This window comes from Grus americana, chromosome 8 (genome assembly GCF_028858705.1).
Source record: "Grus americana isolate bGruAme1 chromosome 8, bGruAme1.mat, whole genome shotgun sequence".
Lineage (NCBI taxonomy): Eukaryota > Metazoa > Chordata > Aves > Gruiformes > Gruidae > Grus > Grus americana.
In genome coordinates this window covers 19752670-19773056 of record NC_072859.1, presented here as the reverse complement: position 1 = coordinate 19773056, position 20387 = coordinate 19752670, and the positions used below count along the sequence as shown (strand labels likewise).

General features: G+C 38.3%; 1 protein-coding gene across 1 annotated transcript in view; it reads right to left on the bottom strand.

Annotated features, from left to right (window-relative positions):
* COL24A1 (collagen type XXIV alpha 1 chain) overlaps positions 1 to 20387 on the bottom strand; it is a 148215-nt gene that overhangs the window by 58247 nt on the left and 69581 nt on the right. Inside the window, exons 20-24 of the mRNA XM_054833635.1 lie at positions 20119 to 20172; positions 15656 to 15709; positions 14223 to 14267; positions 8745 to 8798; positions 7634 to 7678 (exon numbers count right to left, since the gene is read on the bottom strand). Of these exons, the coding sequence (XP_054689610.1) occupies positions 7634 to 7678; positions 8745 to 8798; positions 14223 to 14267; positions 15656 to 15709; positions 20119 to 20172 (252 nt within the window). The remainder of the gene's footprint in view (positions 1 to 7633; positions 7679 to 8744; positions 8799 to 14222; positions 14268 to 15655; positions 15710 to 20118; positions 20173 to 20387) is intronic.

Here is a 20387-nt window from a genome sequence, read left to right as displayed (position 1 = left end):
AACATTTTTACTCAACATCATTTAATGAGATGATACAAGTAAGTTTATAATATTATCTTGCCACACTAGCATTTCTCTATGAACTTTTTTTGGTATTTCCAATTAATTTTCTTTGAAATTTCTCCTGAATCTGTGCTGAAACACTTCAGATGCAGCATTCAGCAATATCATAATCTCTGCCTGCTCATTAAGATTCCCATTTAAACATTTCTTTAAGACCCCATCAGCTTCATAGTTTGGGAAGGACTTTATATATTTTGGCACGGTACTCAAAAAACCCCAAATGAGCTAACATTTAGGTTTGATTTTAACAGATCAAAATTTCCTTGAGGATCCTTGAAGATTCAAGCCAACTACTTATGTTAAAAAGATAACCAAGTGTGAGGGACAGTAGGAGGAAGAAAAGTAGATGCTCTAACAATCAGCTTGTATTTTATACTTAGCTGACAGAAAGAAAAATACCTCTACAACTCATAATATTATAAAAATAAAGTTCTAAGAAATAAATATTACTCTAAGCTCAGTTTTGCTAGCTGGACATAATGGTACTTAGAAATATTTTTTAAACCAACCCATCTGGACTCTGGTATCACAGGCACTAATAGTGGATCTGCGCATGCATGCTTCTAACAGATGTGACCTATATCAGGCCTGGACAAAAATTAGGAAGAAAGAATGATGCAGGGTTTACACTGGCTGCTATTTGGACTTCATATCATCTGCAGTAGAACAGAAGGTAGCTGATCTGTGAGACAGGACGTGTTATGAACAGTTGATACCTGCTCTGGAATAAAAAGTCCTGCCAGTCATAGATTTCTGGGTGAATTTGTATCAGATCGGTGCTTTTGTGTGACTATTTTTGATCTGACCAAAACCAGTATATTGCAGAACCACAGGTAGGCTTTTGAAACTACAGACTTTCAATAGAGCCTTTGTGTAGAATATTTGCTTACTACTGTACCAGTATCAGGTATGAACTGAATGGAGCAACTGTTAGTATCCTGCACTTAGAGGTCAGAGTAATCTGAAGTTTTAAAGAAAGCCCTGTCGCTAGACCACTGGGAAACACGATCAATTGTGGAGGATGTATTTTCTCACAGAAAGGAGAAACTCCAGTAATTTGGATTATTTGAAAGGCTAAATGAAGAATATAAAGTGATGTGTTTACTTACAGTATACTGTCAGTTTAATTACTGAATTAGTTACTTTTGAATTGCTTAGTGACTAATACCACATTTATCCTCTAATGGCACTTTAGTTTGAGGTATCAAAATGCAAGAGTAGACTAGAAAATGGCCCCATGTCAGACCTGGGCATCCGAGGAGCTCTTGGCTGACAGCTGTGCAAACTGCTGTATGCATGCCACATAGCGATCCTGGCTTTTGGTTGTGTGGTCCTTTTTTCATTATTCAAGCTGGTGGTTCTACCGCTAAACTTTAGAAACTATTTCCTACCTCATAACCACGGTACAAAAAATGTTCTGAAGTGACCATAAGATCTGTAGCTGCTTTACCCACGATTATGTTGGGAAGTGTAATATTTTAAAGGCAGATGCTATATTCTTCTTTTTAACACTAAGATCTGGCCATCTGTTTCATTGGCATTTTCTGTCTGTTGAGAAAGTTACTTGGTAGTCAACCAGAGGTGATAATCTGAGTGAAAATCTATGCTTTGTTACCGCCAGGGGAGGAGTGTGAGTGAAAGCAGAGACCCACCATATGTATACCTCACAGCTGATGTTTCACTCAGGTTTTTTAAAGGACTCAAACCTGCAACAACCCGAACATTTGAAAGCCAAAATGTACTGGAATCATTGCTTAATCTACAGCAGTTTTAGGAAAGAAATAAATGGGTTAAATTTTGCTTCCAGTAACACCAGTGTAAGGTAGGGTAATTCTGTTTGACAGAGTTATGCAGAGAAACGCATTTAAAGGAAGCTAGCTTACAAAGTGGCAGCAGGATGGCAAAACCTTGGAAGTCAAACTGCAGATACTATTCCTCTATATTTTTTCCCCTTGGGTAACAAATCTCACACTGAACAATTATCCTTATCTTTGACTGTTCTTAATGATACAGAGAGTGTTGACTGACTTAGGGTGTTACTCCTAACTTGCAAAACCATAAAGGGTGTGGGGCTGTGTGTATTCTGTGGGACAACATGGCAGCTGAAACTAGCTGATGAAGAGCACTACTAGCAAAAAGTCCTTCAAGAAAAATAAGCAACAGCTTGAAAAAGCTAACCTCAGATATTGTAACCTGTTTCCCCACTCCTCTTGAGAGAAAGGCCTAGCAGCAATGATAGTATATCAGTTCATCTAGAGTAAAACCAAGAAGTACAACATAGATGTAGAAGTATCATTATTACCATTCATCGTAAGATCTTCACAGAACTTACATTAATCTGTATCCAATAGGTTTCTGAAAGCAGCTGAACTAGTTCCTTCTTCTGAAGCCCTTGGCAATGCCCCGTACATTCACCAGGCTTTGAAAAAAAAGGTTTTCCTCAATTTACTTTTCTTTTGGCCTATGGCTTACAGTTCTCGTTTGCATATCCCCAGAGCCCAGACTTTTCATCATAGTCCAAAGAACTCCTTCTACTGAACATCCTGAAAACATCAGTTAAAGCCCATTTAATCTTTTCTTCAAGCAAGAGGAATTGCAGTTTCCCTTCTCCATGAATTAAGCATCCCTGGTGCCTAATCCAGCTAAATTTTACCTCTGCAGGAGATGTGGTAATTGCTTTATGGGAATTCTTCTAAAAAGCAACTCAACTCCTATGCACATAGCCTGACTGCAGTGTTTTCTTGCCTTCCCACCGACTCTCACAGGATGACCATTTTCTGCCATTGCCAGCTTTTTTTTTTTTCTTTGCTGTATTGTAACTTTCTATTCTTTGTAGCTTTTTTTTTTTTTCAGGAGGAAGCACTTCTCATTTCAGCTTGGTTTCTCTTTTGCTGTTTGAAAAACTATTTGCAACTGGGCAAACTTGCTGACATGTAACTTTTCCGGGTCTTTGAAGATTATTTTTCTAGGATTTGTGTTCAAGAACTTTGCTTATTTTAGTTTGTCCTTTTGACACCAGTTGTACATGCTGCAGCTGACAGTTCTACCCCTCTGTCTCAATATGTGTATAAACATCAGTGATTTCTAATTCAGAAGTGTATGGGCCAAGGGCTGAATTTCTGTAATGGAGCTGGCAAGGAGAAATTGGAATTAACTTGCACTTAGTTATTCAGTATGGCCTTGTCTGGGTAAACACTAGCATTACCCAACAGTAACACAATTCTGACAAGCAACTGTTTTAAGTTCAGATGAGTTCAATTTTGTGCCATAAAAGTTGAGCAATGAATCATTTTCTTAAATCATCTCTGACACTAACACAGACATGTCATTTGCTTGAGATGCTTGAAGAGGGATTGGTTAAGATAGTGAGAAGTAAGGGACAGCGGGCAGAGCAAATTTACACTGCTGATGAGACAAAATCTTTTGAAAGTCATGCCAAAGGAAACAACCACTTCAGCTACTGAGAAAATTGCCTTAGTTTAGGGGAGGAAAATCTCGCTTTGCTGACATGTGCAACTGGATTTTGTATGCTTAGATCAGATACTATCCAGTGAATATTTTATAAATTTAAACTACTCTGTTTCCACAGTGAACAAACATCCAGAAATACTTTGGCAAAAATGCGCTCTGAAGAGTCAGCAGCTTCACGTGACCCAAGAAATGTTGGACAATATGGCTTCTAGCCTATTGACAAAGCTGTATTTCAGCACATATCCCATCTTACTAGACTGAATAACCAAGCATTATGGTCCAATCTCCTGCTGTTGAAACTTCCCTGCTTGTGCACAGTTGCCATCTGTATTTTTCTAAGCAAATATTAAGCAGTACTTGACTTGGAAAAGCTGCTACAGAAAAGCAATAACTATTTTGGAACCTCAAGCAGCAGTGACAGATGTATTAGTCAAAGACAGAAGATGGATGATACCAGGAAAAGTAAGAAAATGGAAAGAAACAGAAGAAAAATATCAGTGCAACTCTTTGGTATCAATAGCAGACACATACATACGCTTCATGTTATAATTTGCTATGAAATCAACAGTTACAGGATTTATTATTGCGAAATTGCTTCTTTTGACAGCTTATTCAGGAAATGCACTGATTTTGTTTTGGAGAACTGGAATACTGCGATGGATTCCCCATTGCTAAAAAAACCCAGTATTGTATATTTCAACCACGGGCTTAAAAACATAGATCATATTCTGTAATTTGAAGAACTCGGTCAATAAAGACCATGAATGAACAACAAACAATAGATAAGCCAAAGGGGGAGTGGGGTGGTGCAGATGGAAGAAACCATAAACACAGAATTTTATAAGACATTGGAACTCCTATCAACTTTTTAGTAATTTCTTTTTCTCTTTGCCTTTACTATTTAATTAAATTGTACAGTGATTGCACACTGTTTAGTGCTATTTGTACAAATCCTCTTTGTATTTGGTATTGCCAAGCATCTGGTACGACAAACTTCACAAGGCATCAACAAAGACAGATGCCGTACTCCATATTGTCTTTTGGGCTCCATCTCAAAATCTGTCACAGCAGCTAGTAGCATGTGTACTTTGCTCTTGTAGTTTGTCTTTAGTTTTTCAAACTTTTTTGGTGTGTGTGTGTGTGCCATGTTTGATTCCAGAGATGCCCTCGAGTCACCATATATGCCACCAGAGCCAATACTGAATAGCAGGGAGTGGTGGATTTATCTGTGAATTAGGAAGTCTGGATTCTCTCTGCACACCAAGGAAAAGAAAAACTACTTGTTACAAACAGAACCTGGTAGTAAAAAAAACGTGTCTGAAGTGTACAGAAGTGAATATTTTGCATCAGGGCTCACATCTATAAAACCATTTTCTGCATATGAGAACAAAACATCCTCTTCCTGCTAGTACTTTTCAATTTACTTAGGAAAAGCTTTAACTGTTACAGATTACAGTGGTGAATATAGTAAGGGAAGAGATGTTGAAAGTCTTCCTGTGAGTTCTGCTGTGTTTGAAAGGCAGTCTCCTGCTCTTGGTATTTTACCATTGGCCTTAACCACAATAAATATTATCCCCCTAAAGACCCTGCAGTGGGTGTTATTCCTCTGCTGCCAGGTAGTACAAAGGCAATAAAATGGGTTCAAGGGCCTTTGAAGCTCATTTGATTAAAATGCATTTACATAAAGCAGAAGACATTCTACAATCCACAAGTAAAAATAATCAATAGCGTATAAACCACTTCGTATCTCATGTCATCCTGTATCATATGCAAATTCTCAAACAGCAAGTGTAGGAAGTGGTAATTAATGATGGGCCATAATTATCTTTCTTTATAACACTGTAATGGGGCTGCAACATCCCCTCTTTTGGCACAAAGAATATTTGTTATTTTATTCTTGCAGCTTGTCCCTGACTACAGTTAAGCAGTTAGTATGATTATTTTATTAATCATCACTGCAATATATAGTCATTGACTACATATTTGAGCTAGTGAATATCACATTTGTATTAGAATGGAGCTCATTTAGTGGTGAATGATATTATGTTCATACAAAATATCTGATTTGTGGAAAAATGCGCACACTGAATTCAAGTTCACTGAGGAGCAAAAGAAAGCCCATGACATATCCAGAAACTTAAGGTTAACTAACTAGCTTCTGTGATTGTTTTAGGTACTATTATTAATGTAGTAACTTAAGATTGAGCTTAGCTGTCTTTTGCTGAGGATTTTGGGGCACGTGGCACTGTAAAACAGAGTAAATGCTATCTATTTTCTCTGACATGTTACAGGCTGAAAAACAGAATTTATATGTAATAAAAGCTTCATTTTGCACACTGTTGGAAAAAAACCCCCAAACCACACAAGTGTAATGTTATCAGAAAAACACTGGGTGTATGGACAGATTATATTACTGTGTCCCTGTACAGAGTAATTTCTGCATCTCTCCATAAAAGCAACATAGTGTTATGATTCTCCTCTACCGTGACATCCATTCTCCAGTGCCCGTACACCCACGTTTGCCCTAATCATTCAGCAATATAAAAAAACCTCCCATATTTTCCAAATAGTATCGTAAGGAAAGGAAACTATTGCTTTACAGCTCTGATCCCAGCCTAACAAAATGAAGGTTTTGCTATGTGTAAACTGCTGAACAAAGCTATGGATCAAGCTGCTGTTAAGTATACTCGCTACATTTAGAGATACGCTGGCTGACTTTTAAGTGGAACTTATGCCATTATACGGAATTACTAGTTCCTAATATTTTTAACTGATGAAAGTCCAACTTCTCAGTCCCCTCCCTGGTGCACAGTGTCTTCAGAGTGCATGGAGTAGCTGGACTTGACTTAGAAGCAGTTCTGAAAATTCCAGCAGTAACCAAACATTCGATGAGCTGCCTGGGGTACATCTGCTTGGTATTTTGCAGACAATGAGGATAGTGAATAGTACAGCACTGAGCCCAAACCAGTGCATGGTATCTCTCCTCAGCACACATTAACTCAAGAAACAAAACCAATATAATCAGGTTCTATGCAACATATGGGTAACTCAGGCATTGGTCAACAAGCTCACACCTGCTCATAATTCCCAAACAGAAGTTAAAAATACAAAGGGGCCTGGGATGAAATTAAGCAGAGAGAATTGCAAGGCAGTATGTTTAAGTGATAAACTAAAAAAACCCCAAAACCTACAACGAAAGAACTAGGAAAAATAATGACTAAAAAAAGAAGTATTGGAGACTGTGGATCACAAATTGAACAACAACATGCTATTGCAAAAATGTATTCTTATGAGAACACAGCTTGTAAGTAGGAATTTTTCCTTTCTCTCAGCAGTCTGAACAGTTTGGGCAGTAAGCTGGAGTCATGGATGTTTAGATGAATTGGAAACAGGCTACAGGAGAGTAAGAACGTGACTTTAATTATCTAGAAAACACGAAAGGCTAAGTGAATCGTGACTGTTGAGCCTGAAAAGTAAGAGTGAAGGGGGCACACAATAACCACCACTTGTAAAATGCTGTTTCCAGCAGAAGGGAGTCAGGCTATACAATTGGAAGAACTTTTTAAAAATACAGAGAAGCCCTGGGCTGCCTGCAGGTCATAGAGCCTTTGTTCTTGGAGCTTTTTAGTAACTGGTCAGCCAAATATTTGTCAGGAGTGATATAAAGATAACTGATCCTGCCTAGGCAGTAGAGGATGGACTACGTGTCACCTCAAGGTCACCTTGAGCTCTGTGATTTTATGGAGGGCAGACAGAACGAGTCTGTAAAATACATCTCAGGCTAAATGTAGCCTCTCAAACGATTTCAATGGAAAAGGATCACTTGTTCATTTACTCGAACGTGCTTTGGAAGATCCCTACAACCACCTGTAATGTTCACTCAACCTATTAGGAAAAAAGCAGAATTAACTCTGGAAAATACTTAAAATGAAGAATTTCTTTAAATAGTATGATTCTGAAAGACCACAAAACTATAGATAACATAATAAAGCTTCAAAGAAAGGCAAACTTCATCAGAACATTACTGCAACAAATTACTCATTCAGTCTCAAATAAACATAGAATTAAAAATAAAGCCAGAAAGAGAATTCAAGCTTACTGCTTCACCAGTTTTTCCAAGGTTTCCTTGGTCTCCTTGTTCTCCCTGTTAAATGTAGAAACCAGATGATGTAGTTCATTAGAAAAGTAATTTCTTTCATATGTGTATATTGAAGTCCTCTATTTTCCTAGGAGCCTCTTTATTTTCTAAATGACATCTGCCAATTAAAACTTTAATAGCTAAAATTAACCAACCAGCAAAAATTTAATTTTGTCAGTGGCTAATTTTGATTTTGTAAAAAAGATGTAAACACTGTCCTAATGTATTTAGGACTTGCCCACAAAAATGAAACTATGTATTAAGGGCACACTAAATACATTAAGTCAGCAAATACTATAAATGAATTATTTTGGGTTTATTTAAATCTTCCTTTCAGTAAATTACCTTCATTATTTCACAACTGCTTAAAAAGTGTTACCCATGCACATTACTGATAACCTGAATTTGTTATGAAATGTTCGGAAAACTGACATTTGAATGACTTCAGCTTGTTGCCCTCTCCCCAAAAGCTTGGAACTGGCATTAAGTATTAGATTAATTAATTCTGTTCCCCTTAACTCTGCAAGTCACATTACATAACTCCAGAACATTTTGCTAAGTATTTTACAAGTGGAAGCTAGCTGGATACACACTATTAATTATCTAGCTACGACTGTAATCTCAGTGCCCTGACAAACAGGGATTTGGCTACTGTTTACTCAGACTGCAACTTAGCGCTGAGAAATTCTGCTGCCACAAGCTCCTCTTTCAAACTGCAGTACTTAATCTCATCCCTCCTCACACGCTGCAGTGCTGCCAGGACAGGAATTGCCCCAGGTCCCTTGTTGCTCTCAGGCCCAGCCACCTTCACATCCCCAGGCAGCTAGATCTCATTTTAGCAGGTGCTGTCTTTGCTCACGCATCCCTGTCTCCTCAAGCTGTGTAGTTTTGTTCTTTTCCAAATTGGGATCTTGCAGGAGAGCAGAATCACCGGTATGATATACGTTTATGTTATAAGGAAGCATGTGCACTCATATCCTTTCACTGGCACACCACTGTATATAGCAGTGTGTAATTATGCACAGTTGATACTCCAAACACATTTTATTTCATACACAAAATCACCACTTACCTTTAAGCCTTCTGGTCCAGGATCACCTACGTAACCTTTCTGTCCCGGCTTTCCCTAAAATAATTATTAGAATAAACTATTTTAAATATTTTATTTTAAAAAGACAATTTCATCCCAATTTCTGCATTTATCAAATATGTGCACTCAAAAGCACACTGTTTAGTAATATTTAATGTCAACATTGGAAACAAGTGTATTTATAAATCTACATCTGAAATTACACTGTTGATTATTACAGCAAATACTAGCACAGGAAGCAGAATTTGTAGTTACAGCGGTTAACACTGAGGAAAAACAGTCACAATCCAAGAATCAAACACATTTCAATTTCACTTTAAAAAAAAATCTATTAAGGAGACAAAGAAAAGGCAAGGTCATCTGTCCTGGCTAAGTCCAGCAGAACAGGGACTCACGCTAACAGAATTTGATGTCTAGACTTCAGGGACTGGCGTGATAACTGTCCTTCCTCAACCAGACAAAATCAGCTCAAATATTCTCTCTTCTTTGTTCATCGAATCAATTATTTTAAGCCTCATCTCTCTCCACTAGCATTTTGTTGCTAATAGATCTTGCTGCTATAATACTTTGTTAATAACATTGTTACATGGAAGAAATACAACAACATCAACTGGAGCAGGAGGCCATGAAGTGACAAGATTTTTGAAGCATTTTACAGAATACATCCCTCCCACTGTTGTCACTCACACAGGCCCACAAAGGCATAAAAATCAGAATGCTTTTTCTCCTGAATTGTTAATTAGACATTTAGAACTTAATTGTCTCACTTTTAGGTGTTTTTTTTCTTTCCAGTTATACTATACTTCCCCTACAACATAGAACATGGCCAAACCATTTGGTTATCTGAACAGCATAGCCCTGCCTAGACAAACATTCCCCATCTGCTCGGAGGAGGAGCAGACCCTAGCCCAAGAGTAAAGGTCTGATGGAGTGGATCTAGCTCTTGAGCAAGTTGCTAATGAGATTGCTGAAGCCTGACAACTGGAGAAAGAAAATTAATTCAACATTTTAATGATTCTGTATAAAAAAAGATGTAGATTTCTGCTAAAAGGAAGTGATCAGCTGTTATTCCAGCAGGCTGAATAATTGCAAGTCACAGGACTCTGTAATGAGAGCTTTCATTTCCACATCAATTGTCCTGAGACAAGAGCAACTAAAGCAACAGATAACAAACAGGTTTCTTAAAAAAAAAAGATGGGATGTTTCCATTTGGCACTTTTGCTCTGGCTGCTCTGTACCTATCTTCCAGAGCACAGTATGTATGTGTGAGAGAATTTCTCAGATGCCCAGAAACTGTAAGGCTTAAAATTAGTCTTAGTAGGTTCCATGACTTCATATTAATCCTTTTTATCTCTCTCTGCCTGAGTGATTTCATTTTGCCCTACAAGTTCCAACAAATATCACTGGTTTAGGAACAGACTTTTGTTTTTGCCAATGGTTAAAACATGGCATAGCCAGGAATGCAGGGAGAAAAGACTGTGAAGAGAAGTTCTGAAAGACCCGGATAAAGCAAGTCATGTCTTTCCACAAGGCTTAGCAAAGAACAAGTGATGGGCATCTGCAGGTTACTACATGCTGTTTAACTGCTTTTCAGCAAAGAACCTTAAGGTGTTTCTAAGAGAGAAAACATTTTAAACAAAATCCATTGAAAGAAAACTAGTGACCATGATTAACTACCTTGATAATTTTAGTCCTATCAGAACTGAACTGGAGTTACAACTTGTAAAGGTTTCTTGGCTGTAGTATCCCAGCTACGTAGTAGCTGCAAAGAACAATAGATGCAAGTTGATCAGAAAATGGAACAAGCAGATTTAACTGGTAAAGCACTTTGCAACAGACAGATTTGACTTTAAACAGAAATGCAATACAACTGTAAATTACACGTGGAGGAAACGTCACTGACAGAAGGTTAAACTAAGGATGGCTGCTTTTCTGCTTGCAAACCCTGAGAAAGTCACTCTTCCAGTGCAGGGTAATCCCAAACAAAACATCTGTTTCTTAAAATATTAGCTGAAAGTTCTACCCTTTCCTTTCAGGAAACAGCAACCATCCGTGCTTCCTTTCACCTTGGGATGGGTTGATACAGGTGTGTATATTTTAATACACATATCTCTCTCTATCATTCTATTCCCATCCCTCCACAAGCTCCTCACATGCCTTCAGCCCACAGGAAGACATACGCCACCTTCAGAAAATATTGCACTGGGGGAGTGGGGCAGCTTTGAGAGCAGTTTCCTCTCTCTTCAGGAAGAATTGCTCACCTTATGACTGTATAAATATACTAGCTTTTGTTTTACACATGTATCTCAGAAAGGAATCAATTCACAGCAATTCCTTTTTAAGTTCTGGTTTAAAACAATCTCATCCCTTTTAAAGGCATTTTCTGCTCCAGCAATGAAGATACAAAAAAATAATAAAATGCACCAGTGTTTGCACTGAGCTACACTGACAGTTACAGTGTTAGTATTCGGATAGCCTTTCAGAAAGAGAGTAAATTGGGAGGAAACTGAATAAACAGAGTCACTTCTTTAATGTGGCATCTACCGTATTTCACAGGAAAAATAAAGAAATACTAAAAAAAAAAAAAAATCAGCATTTTTTGATTTAGAAGGATTAATTTAAGAAACTAAGTATTTGACTTTGGAATAGAATGGGTAGGACGGTTTAGAAAGGAATGAATGACAAATCAAATCATGTGATCAGATTCAGCTGAAAAACCTTTTCCTACGTTCAAGCAGGCTGAGCTCTGTGGAACCTGACATATATCCTGAGTAAGCAGGGAAGCATCCTCAATTTTGGCTCCAGTTGTTTTAGACATAGGGGAATTCTTTTCCAAGGTGGGACCCAAGAACAAAAGTGCAGGTTCATATTCACCTTCTGTTCCAGTAGAGGATGATCTATTTCCCTGGCAGCATTGACCAGGTGGGTCTCAGGGGTTTTTGGTCTCATGCACATTTTTTAAAGCAATGTTAGAAACAAGGAGGGAGGGGGAGAAGAAAAATGAGGGGAAAATTTATGGTTGCCTGCTTGGTGCATGCCTAAACCTGAACTGGGGGCTGAATGCTTTGACCTTAAAACTACACAGGAGAAGAGATGAGGAATTCCAGAAACACTAGAAACTTGCTCCATTACTGTGCTGGTTTTGGCTGGGATAGAGTTAATTCTCTTCACAGTAGCTAGTATGGGGCTATGTTTTGGATTTGTGCTGAAAACAGCATTGATAATATAGAGATGTTGCTAAGCAGTGCTTACACAGAGTCAAGGCCTTTTCTGCTTCTCACCCCACCCCACCAGTGAGTAGACTGGGGGTGCACAAGGAGCTGGGAGGGGACACAGCCGGGACAGCTGACCCCAGCTGACCAAAGGGATAGTCCGTACCATATGATGTCATGCTCAGCATGTAAAGCTAGGGCAAGAAGGAGGAAGGGGGAGGACGTTTGGAGTGATGGCATTTGTCTTCCCAAGTAACTGTCTTGCATGATGGACCCCTGCCGTCCTGGAGATGGCTGAACGCCTGCCTGTCTATGGGAAGCAGTGAATGAACTCCTTGTTTTGCTTTACTTGCGCATGCAGCTTTTGCTTTACCTATTAAACTGCCTTTGTCTCAACCCACTAGTTTTCTCACTTTCACTCTTCCAACACTCTCCCTCATCCTGCTGGGGGGAGAGCGAGCAAACGGCTGGGTGGAGCTTAGCTGCCAGCTGGGGTAAAACCACAACAATTACTGTCCAAGAGAAAACTGGAACAGTTTCATAAGAATAATCAAAGGTTTACAAACTATCACCTGCAAGGATACTTTACCTAGTCTAGACAAACCCTATGAAAATCAGGAGAACAGTGGCTGAAAAGAGGACTAACCTATTAATCATGCCTACAAATAAGGTCAGCAGTGCAAACAAATTGGCCTGGAACTGTGAAACAGCTGGAGCCAACAGAAGCCATAGAATCCAGGCAACAGCAGATGGGCCCCGGGATGAGGGGGAAAAACAGGCAGGGCTCCCCATCAAGCAAAATTCCCATTTCCCTTACCTCTCATTGCAGTAGGGGATGTTAGCCAGCAAGCTACTAAAAAATGTCTGGAGACAGCAACCCTGGGGCCCACCTTAGATCCACACATTCTTCTCTCAATAGCTTGTTGTGAGAGAGAGAAACCAGGGAGCCATAAGACATGCCAATGGTGTGCACATTTCCCATTGAGAGAAATCAAACCCAAAATAATTTAGGTCAAACTGACCCAAAATAGATTAAAAATATTTCAGTTTGCTAGGTTACACAGAAATTTTTCCTCTTGGGTCATTCTGACACCAGCCAATGGTGGCTGTGCCTGGTGACACAAAGAATGTGAAGGTAGGTGTCTCATTGCTCATGAGTCACCACTGCAGCATCTTCTTTTCCAATTGCCACAGCACAACATGGGAGATGCTGTCCAGCCATGAAACCCTGCCCAAGGAGGAGACTCAATGTATGATGCAGCCAAAATAAAAATTTCCATGAGGCTCTTGGCTGAAGCTCAGGCAGATTAAACAGAATATTGAACTGAGTCACAAAGTGTTTTGAAATTCTGTTCAATTTTTTGCATGTTTTCCTCAGTTAAAAAAATAGTTATTTTTTTAAAAAACACCTAATCCATGGGGCAAATAAGCATTTTACTATTATTTCTAACAGAAAGCAAATTCCCAGCTTTGACTAGCTAATGAACAGGAAAAATGACATAGGAATAGCAATGGGAAAGACTTTCACAAGTTCATGCAAGAAATGAGAAGTCATCCAAAACGAAGACCGAGCCAGTTATTACCACACATAAGCAAATCAAGTAAAGGCAGAAGATCATATTGCTTTCAATAAACTTAGCAACACTCCCATAGTCTCTAGTGCAGACTAGTTAGAATTTTTCTAAAAATAAGCTTCAAGTCCATTAAAATAATCTTAGACACTAGTGCATTTTTACAGCTAGCAAAACTGGTTGTTAGTTTTAAACTTTTATCTTTTAAAACATGTCAGCACAAACTGCATTGTGACATTCCAGCTTTACTGTTTTCAGCAACTGTCTACCAGATCAGTGTGAAAATGATTTCTTAAAGCATCACTTCCTTCATATTTCTCCCTGTAAGCCAAGTCTCATGGTGGGTTCTTCCCCAATTTAAATATTTTGATATATCAGCTGGTTCAGTCCCTAGGAAGTGCATGGTGGTTTCATCTGTCTCAGAGGAGTACCATAAGTAGTCTTGACTCTTTCCTTTTCAAAAATTTTGTTTTATGTACCATGGCTGTGATTTCCTTTCAAATCCTTTGTATGGAAAACCGTTTCTCCTCCCAGCTTGGCTTTGAGCACGTGCTGAGGAAAGGGACATTTATTCAGGAGATGCCACTTTAACACAGTCACTTCGCACTGTAAATTTACCTTTTAAGCAATACTTCTGCTGAAAAATAGTCTGCTCTAACAAAATTACTTATACTTACTCTTGGGCCAACTCCTCCAGGAGGTCCAGCTGGTCCTACTTCTCCCTAAAAGAAATCAGGACTTCAATAATCTAGCTTTAAAAAAGAAAGTCTGCAGATAACTGTATTTACTGTATCATCTTAAATCTGCTTCATATGTGTTTGTATGAGTCCAAATCTGAGAGAAACACTATGAGAGACACTAATCTGATTTCAGACAAATTCATTAGCCAGAAAGCCATGCCCTATGTAGCCACTAGATGCAGCCAGACAGACTATGAAACTGTTGGTATACCTACCATTATAGCAATATTTTCACAATTTTGAGCGGGGAGAGACTCAGCAATGACAGGTCAACTTCTCTGTCTGCCCTGCAGTTACTCTTCTAGCAAGATTTGACACTTCATGACTATAAAAGCAGTAGGAACATTCCTGCTTTTCTCTTCCATGTTGCTATGGCACAGCCACCAAGTTAGCCAAGCCATTTTGCCAGGTTTTATCCTTGTCTTTTCTCAGGGGTGGAGGGAGGCTGGGGGTCAGGGTTACGAGGCATTTAAGAGAAGAAATGAGACACTGTGCCTGTGCTGCACAGTGCATGGATATAATTATGCATGATGGGGAACTGCAGTGTTAACTCTTCAGGGTTCACTCATTACAGTTATATTAAAGCATGGTTTTGTATCAATGCTGTGCCAGGATGTCATGCTGTGACCATTTTATGGTTCATTGATCCTCCTCAATATGGAGGATTTTCTCCAGGTTTTGGAGGAAGTGGAACACAACCTTTTCAGTTATAAGCAATAGGAAACAGAGGCCTTAAGAAATCCTATCTGCAGCTTCCTGGCTTTTAACTAAACAGATCATTTTGCCACTGTTAGCTTTTACTCACTCAATATCTGTCATGGAAGCCCATAATTAAGCTACTTAGAAGCCTAGAGGTCTATTCCCAGAATCACTGATTATTTTAAAATGTTAATTACTTTTAGCCTAAGAGACATGAGTTTTTATTGATTTATTTTGATGATGAATTAAGAATACTCAATACGTTTATAAGATGAAGAGCCGCCTTCCTCCCCCTTCAGTTAACAGGGGTCTAACTGTTTATTTAAGTGTATCCAGGATACTGTAATTAAGTTGATATATGGTTTCTATCTCCATACCACTACCACCACCTCCCCCCTGTACCCCCATCTCCCTAGGTGAGCTAAAAGAACCACATCCGACTCTGGACACATTATCTGAGATTCTGCTGAAATAACTAAAATAAGCCATATAATGGATGCACAGCCCTGTAAGGCTGCTGAAACCTCTTTGCAACACCTGCTAAAATGCAGAAGAAACTTGGTTTCACATGATACCACCATAAACACCTAACCATTGTTGTCTAACCCTCTTACCCCTCATAACTTTTTCTTTTAAACATAATATCTTGATGGGATAATATTCCATCTTACCTCAACTCCTTTGGGGCCTTGTGGCCCTGGAGGCCCTCGGTCACCCAGAAGTCCCTAAACATCCAAACACACATAGTTAGAGCTTGTATCAATTAACAATCAGGTTGGTCTACTTTCTCTCCTCTTACAAACCTGGACAGAAATGCAAAACTGAGGAAGCAGACCTCACTTCTTACCATTTCTCTTAGGATTTCCCTTAGGAAGCCAGGAGAAGATGCAGCAGAATTGTAATATCTGCTGGAAAACTGAGCATGTTACGAACTTCTACTACATAGATCTTTTTTTCTCAAGCTCTTCTGTCTTTTTGAAAAGGGAATAAATATTTGAGCTCATAAAAGAACAATTCCTCTTTTTTGAACGTGTAAAGCACACCATCATATTAAGATTAAAGCAGAACCAGTGTAACTCTTAGATCTTTGATTTAGGTAGCCTTTAGCATAACATGCAATAACAACATTGCAATGGAAATGAACTATAAAGTGAATTTAAACTACTAGCTTGTCCAAAACTACTTGTGATTTTCAGCCCTTACTTTTCTGTCAGGATTATAATCAGCTTCCCAGAGATAAAGCACCTTATCCTCTGCCAAATCCGAGTTTTCATGACTGCTCACACCAACATTTTCAAAACTTTGTTAAAATGACTTCACAGCTAGCAGTGTGTCAAAAATCTCGGTCATCCCAATTACAACGGTAGTAATTGGGAAAAGCACTTGACCTGGTGTAGGACAAAAAAATAAATCTGTGTAAACATATTATTAATGTTCTGGGAAAGCTAAGCTTAATAATATCAGATAAAGCAACAAGAACAAAGAAATTGTTCTTTAGGAGAGATATGATTAGCCTCTGAAGAAAGCAAGGGTGGGAAAGTTCCAAGTGTAAACCTTATTAATGGCTTACTAATGAAGCTGAAGTCTAGACAGAAGGTGCAGGCATTGGTCCAATAACAGTTTACCTAGCACGCGAAGTAAAATGGAACAGAAAACAGAATAGGCCACATCAAGATACTGAGTTTCATCAAAGAGCCCATCAGTCTGAGAAAGACTGGGGTGGACTGCTCTGTGACATACCACCACAAAAGTGATAGGAGGGCTTTTAGTAGCACTACTTAAGTAATATTCTTGCTCTTTTTTCATTAGCAGAACTGTTATTTTATTCTAATAGCAAAGGACATTAGGAGACATGGTTTTCAGTACAATGTAATTGCACAGTGGAAATGTTAGCAACACCACTACTGTGCACACCCTTCCACTGCACTCAATTGGATCCGGAAAAAAGTCCCAGACTGTAAAATGAATATTAAGACTAAATGAAATTTCCATCTCCCCTTTGATGTTTCAGGCAACAAACAGAAAATGGAGGTAGTCATTAGACATGTGCCAAAGTGTCTGGAAAAAAACTGGAGGAGTCAACAAATGGGGGTGTTCTGTATTTCACGTATTTAACTTCCCAGTTGAACATCCCTTCCAGAAGTGGTGAAACTCCTAATAGCCACTTCTATTAAATGTGTTATCCAAACAAACATAAATGAGCAGAGGAAGGAAGTTCTCAACTACTTCCATGGTACAACGCACACTGCTGGAAAAACTACAGTTGTAGTCAGCATATTCCGACCATCTTGTCCTCTCACTTTTCTTGGTTACAGAACATAAATACTTGCAAGAATAACATAGGAAAAAAACTAAATTATTTCAGAACTTCTTGAATAATTCTTATTCCTTTTTTTAAATGTGTGCTTTAAAAAAAAAGTGGTGGATCAAGATCAAACACCTTCTAAAATATTGTTTCTAAGCTGAGTAACGTGCTGTAGACCAAATTACGCGATGAATCAATTGAACATTATTTTAGAGAGGTCAGATTTGCTGATTACTGCACTAATTTAGGGAAAATTGACAATCCCAAACTTCTACTGGTATTTAGAGATGGCTGATCACACAGAGCTTAAACCTTCCACAAAGAGGCCGAATTTCTCCATGCCAACTGCTAAAAAATAAAGCTTACCCTGTTTTCTTGGCTTTTAAAATAGGTACTGCTTCTGAGGAAGCATAAACAAAAACATGAGGAAAAGAGCACCACAGTGAGAACAGTTTTCTAAAAATAAAAGCTGGAGGAAATTTTTTAAAACTGCAGTCAACACAAGACAGCTGGGAATCCTGAAAGCCAAACATTTCCAGTGTTATGTAGCCTTTCTCCCTTGGTACTGAGCAGCGTAAGAATTTTTCCAGTTTGGTAATCTTCCTTCTCAAATGCAAGCCATCAATTCTCCCTGATTAGAGCAGGCTAAGTTTTTTTGTCTCTAAGACCAAATGTGCCAAACACCACGGAATCTTGTTCAGTTATGCAATTTCTGTATCAAAGGAATACAGAGTCTTAAAACTTTGTAGGCTACCTTTTAGTATTTTTTTGCAGGAATCTGTGAAAAGGCAATAGATCAGTAATGTATGTCTTAAACATCAACCCAGGTCTAATAAAAACATATAATTTAACACTTGGGATATAGCATGGAATAGCATGATCTCACTTAGTGAGGAAACTGAGCAGCAGGGATTAGATCTCAGTCACGTCATTCATGGATCAGATTGGAGGATTAAATCTGATCTGCAGTTCAAGAACTGTTGTCTTTCTCTTATTTACCTTAGACCCAAGACACAGTCTTGCATCAAAAGGTTTTCTTAAGTGCCCTTGTAATTCAGAAACACAGGAGCAACTGCCCCACAATGGTCAGATAAAACTCATTCAATATAAGGCTGCTCACATTATACATACACATAAACAAGTCAGCAAAGCAATAAGTCGGAACTAAAGAAAAAGTCCACACCTATCTCTAGAAATTTATTTTAACTTCGCCCCAATTTGCCACATCAGATAATGAGTTCTCAGCGTACCTCAAATTCATGTCTGAGCTATTTTGGGACAAGGCTCTTGACACAGTTGAAAGATATGAGATGCAGAAAAAAATGGCTATGGCTTTGGCAACTGGATTATTTGAGATATTCTCAAGAATTATTAACTTTGGCATGGAGGGATTGTTACAATCTTCCAGCTACAAATAAGACTATCTCTTTAAACTATTCACTGCTCCTGGTTTTCTTGAGTAGTCTGCCACAGAATTTCACAACTCTGTTGATGAGAAATCTTGTAATTTCCACCTTTGTTTATTCATGGACAACTTGCATATTTTGTCCTAGGACCAATGATATTGCTGGTCATGCACAGTTCTTTTGCCTCACCAATTTCTGCTTTCTGGTTTACATAGCTCAAAAAGGCTCTTCATTTTGGTAGGATAAATAAACTGCCTCTCAGAATACAGTCATTCAAGTATCCTTTTCTGCATGTAGTCCCACTTGATTGAGTCCTTCTGGCATGCAAATGCCCAGAACTGTGTGCGCTACTTAGATAAACTCTTCTCGTGCTTTGTGCAGTGGCATTAACAAGACACCTTGCCTCATGTGTTCTAGAATTTCACTTAATTTCTAACTGCCTTATTGTGTTTTTATTTCAGAGAGATCTGGCAGTGTCCTTCCTTCTTGCCAGGTGCAAAGCTCTAAGTTTACAGTAGGATTTATTGTTTTAGTCCTTGCATGCATCAGTCTGAAGTATCAGAAGTGGAATGAACTAGTACAAAGTGCAGTTTTTAAGATCATCTAAAGATGCTCAACTGGTTCATACACAAATTTCATTCCACAGTACTTGTACCTATTTATCAGCAAAAATACTCCCAAGGCAGTTGAGTCAGGAACTTAATTAGTACTTGCCTTTCAACAACAAGTAGTCAATCTTTAGATACTCATCATCCTCTCAGTCAATTTCTGACCCACCTGCACTTTTTCTACTTGTCTCTACCTTTTCAATTTTAAACAAATTTTCCCATATGTGCTTTTATCCAAAGCTTCACTGAAAACTCTATACGTGTGAATTATTGCCTAAGCTTGGTCTAAAATATTAGTCTACTAAAGAACAGAGGCTAAATTAATCTGGCACAGTCATTTTTTGGTAGATAAATTTTATCCATTATTTTTATATATATATTATTTTATCCATGATCTAATCTGGCATGTGAATTTTACCCATTTTTCCATATCTTTAGCTACTATTTCTTTCAAAATTTGTTAAAAAAATCTGTATCACTCAGGTGAGACTAGAGAGATCTGCATGCTTTTGGCATGCATTTTATTTAAATATAGGTGAAATATATGCTACTTCCTAGCTACACAGCATTTTCTCCAAATTTCCTTGCACTTAACTTGCCATTACATGCTTGCATCTAACACAGTAATTACCCTCATAACTGCATGGACAGCATTAAACATTAGATTAATTTCCTCCTATAAATACCTGAGGGAAAGTACCTGCATTTTGACAGTAAGATTATCGTCTTATAATGTTGGTATCCATCTCTACAGCTCCTCCTCAGAGATTTATATGGTTTATTGTTATTATGAATAAGTTTTCATATAGTCTTACCTTAGGACCTTCAGGGCCATTTAATCCAGGTACACCAATATCTCCTGGAAAACCCTAAAGAAATCATACAAACAAATGATTTACAGAGTAGGAATGTTTCCAATGTACTTGTTTTGATTCTGTTCATTCATTTAACAAACCTGAATCACAGAAACAAAAAATAAATTTGTTCTACCATCCCCAAAGTGTCAAAATCCATTAAGTTTCCTTGAAAAGACTTGGATAACTGACAGATTTTAGGCAGCTTTCATTTAACTCAATTTAGCAGA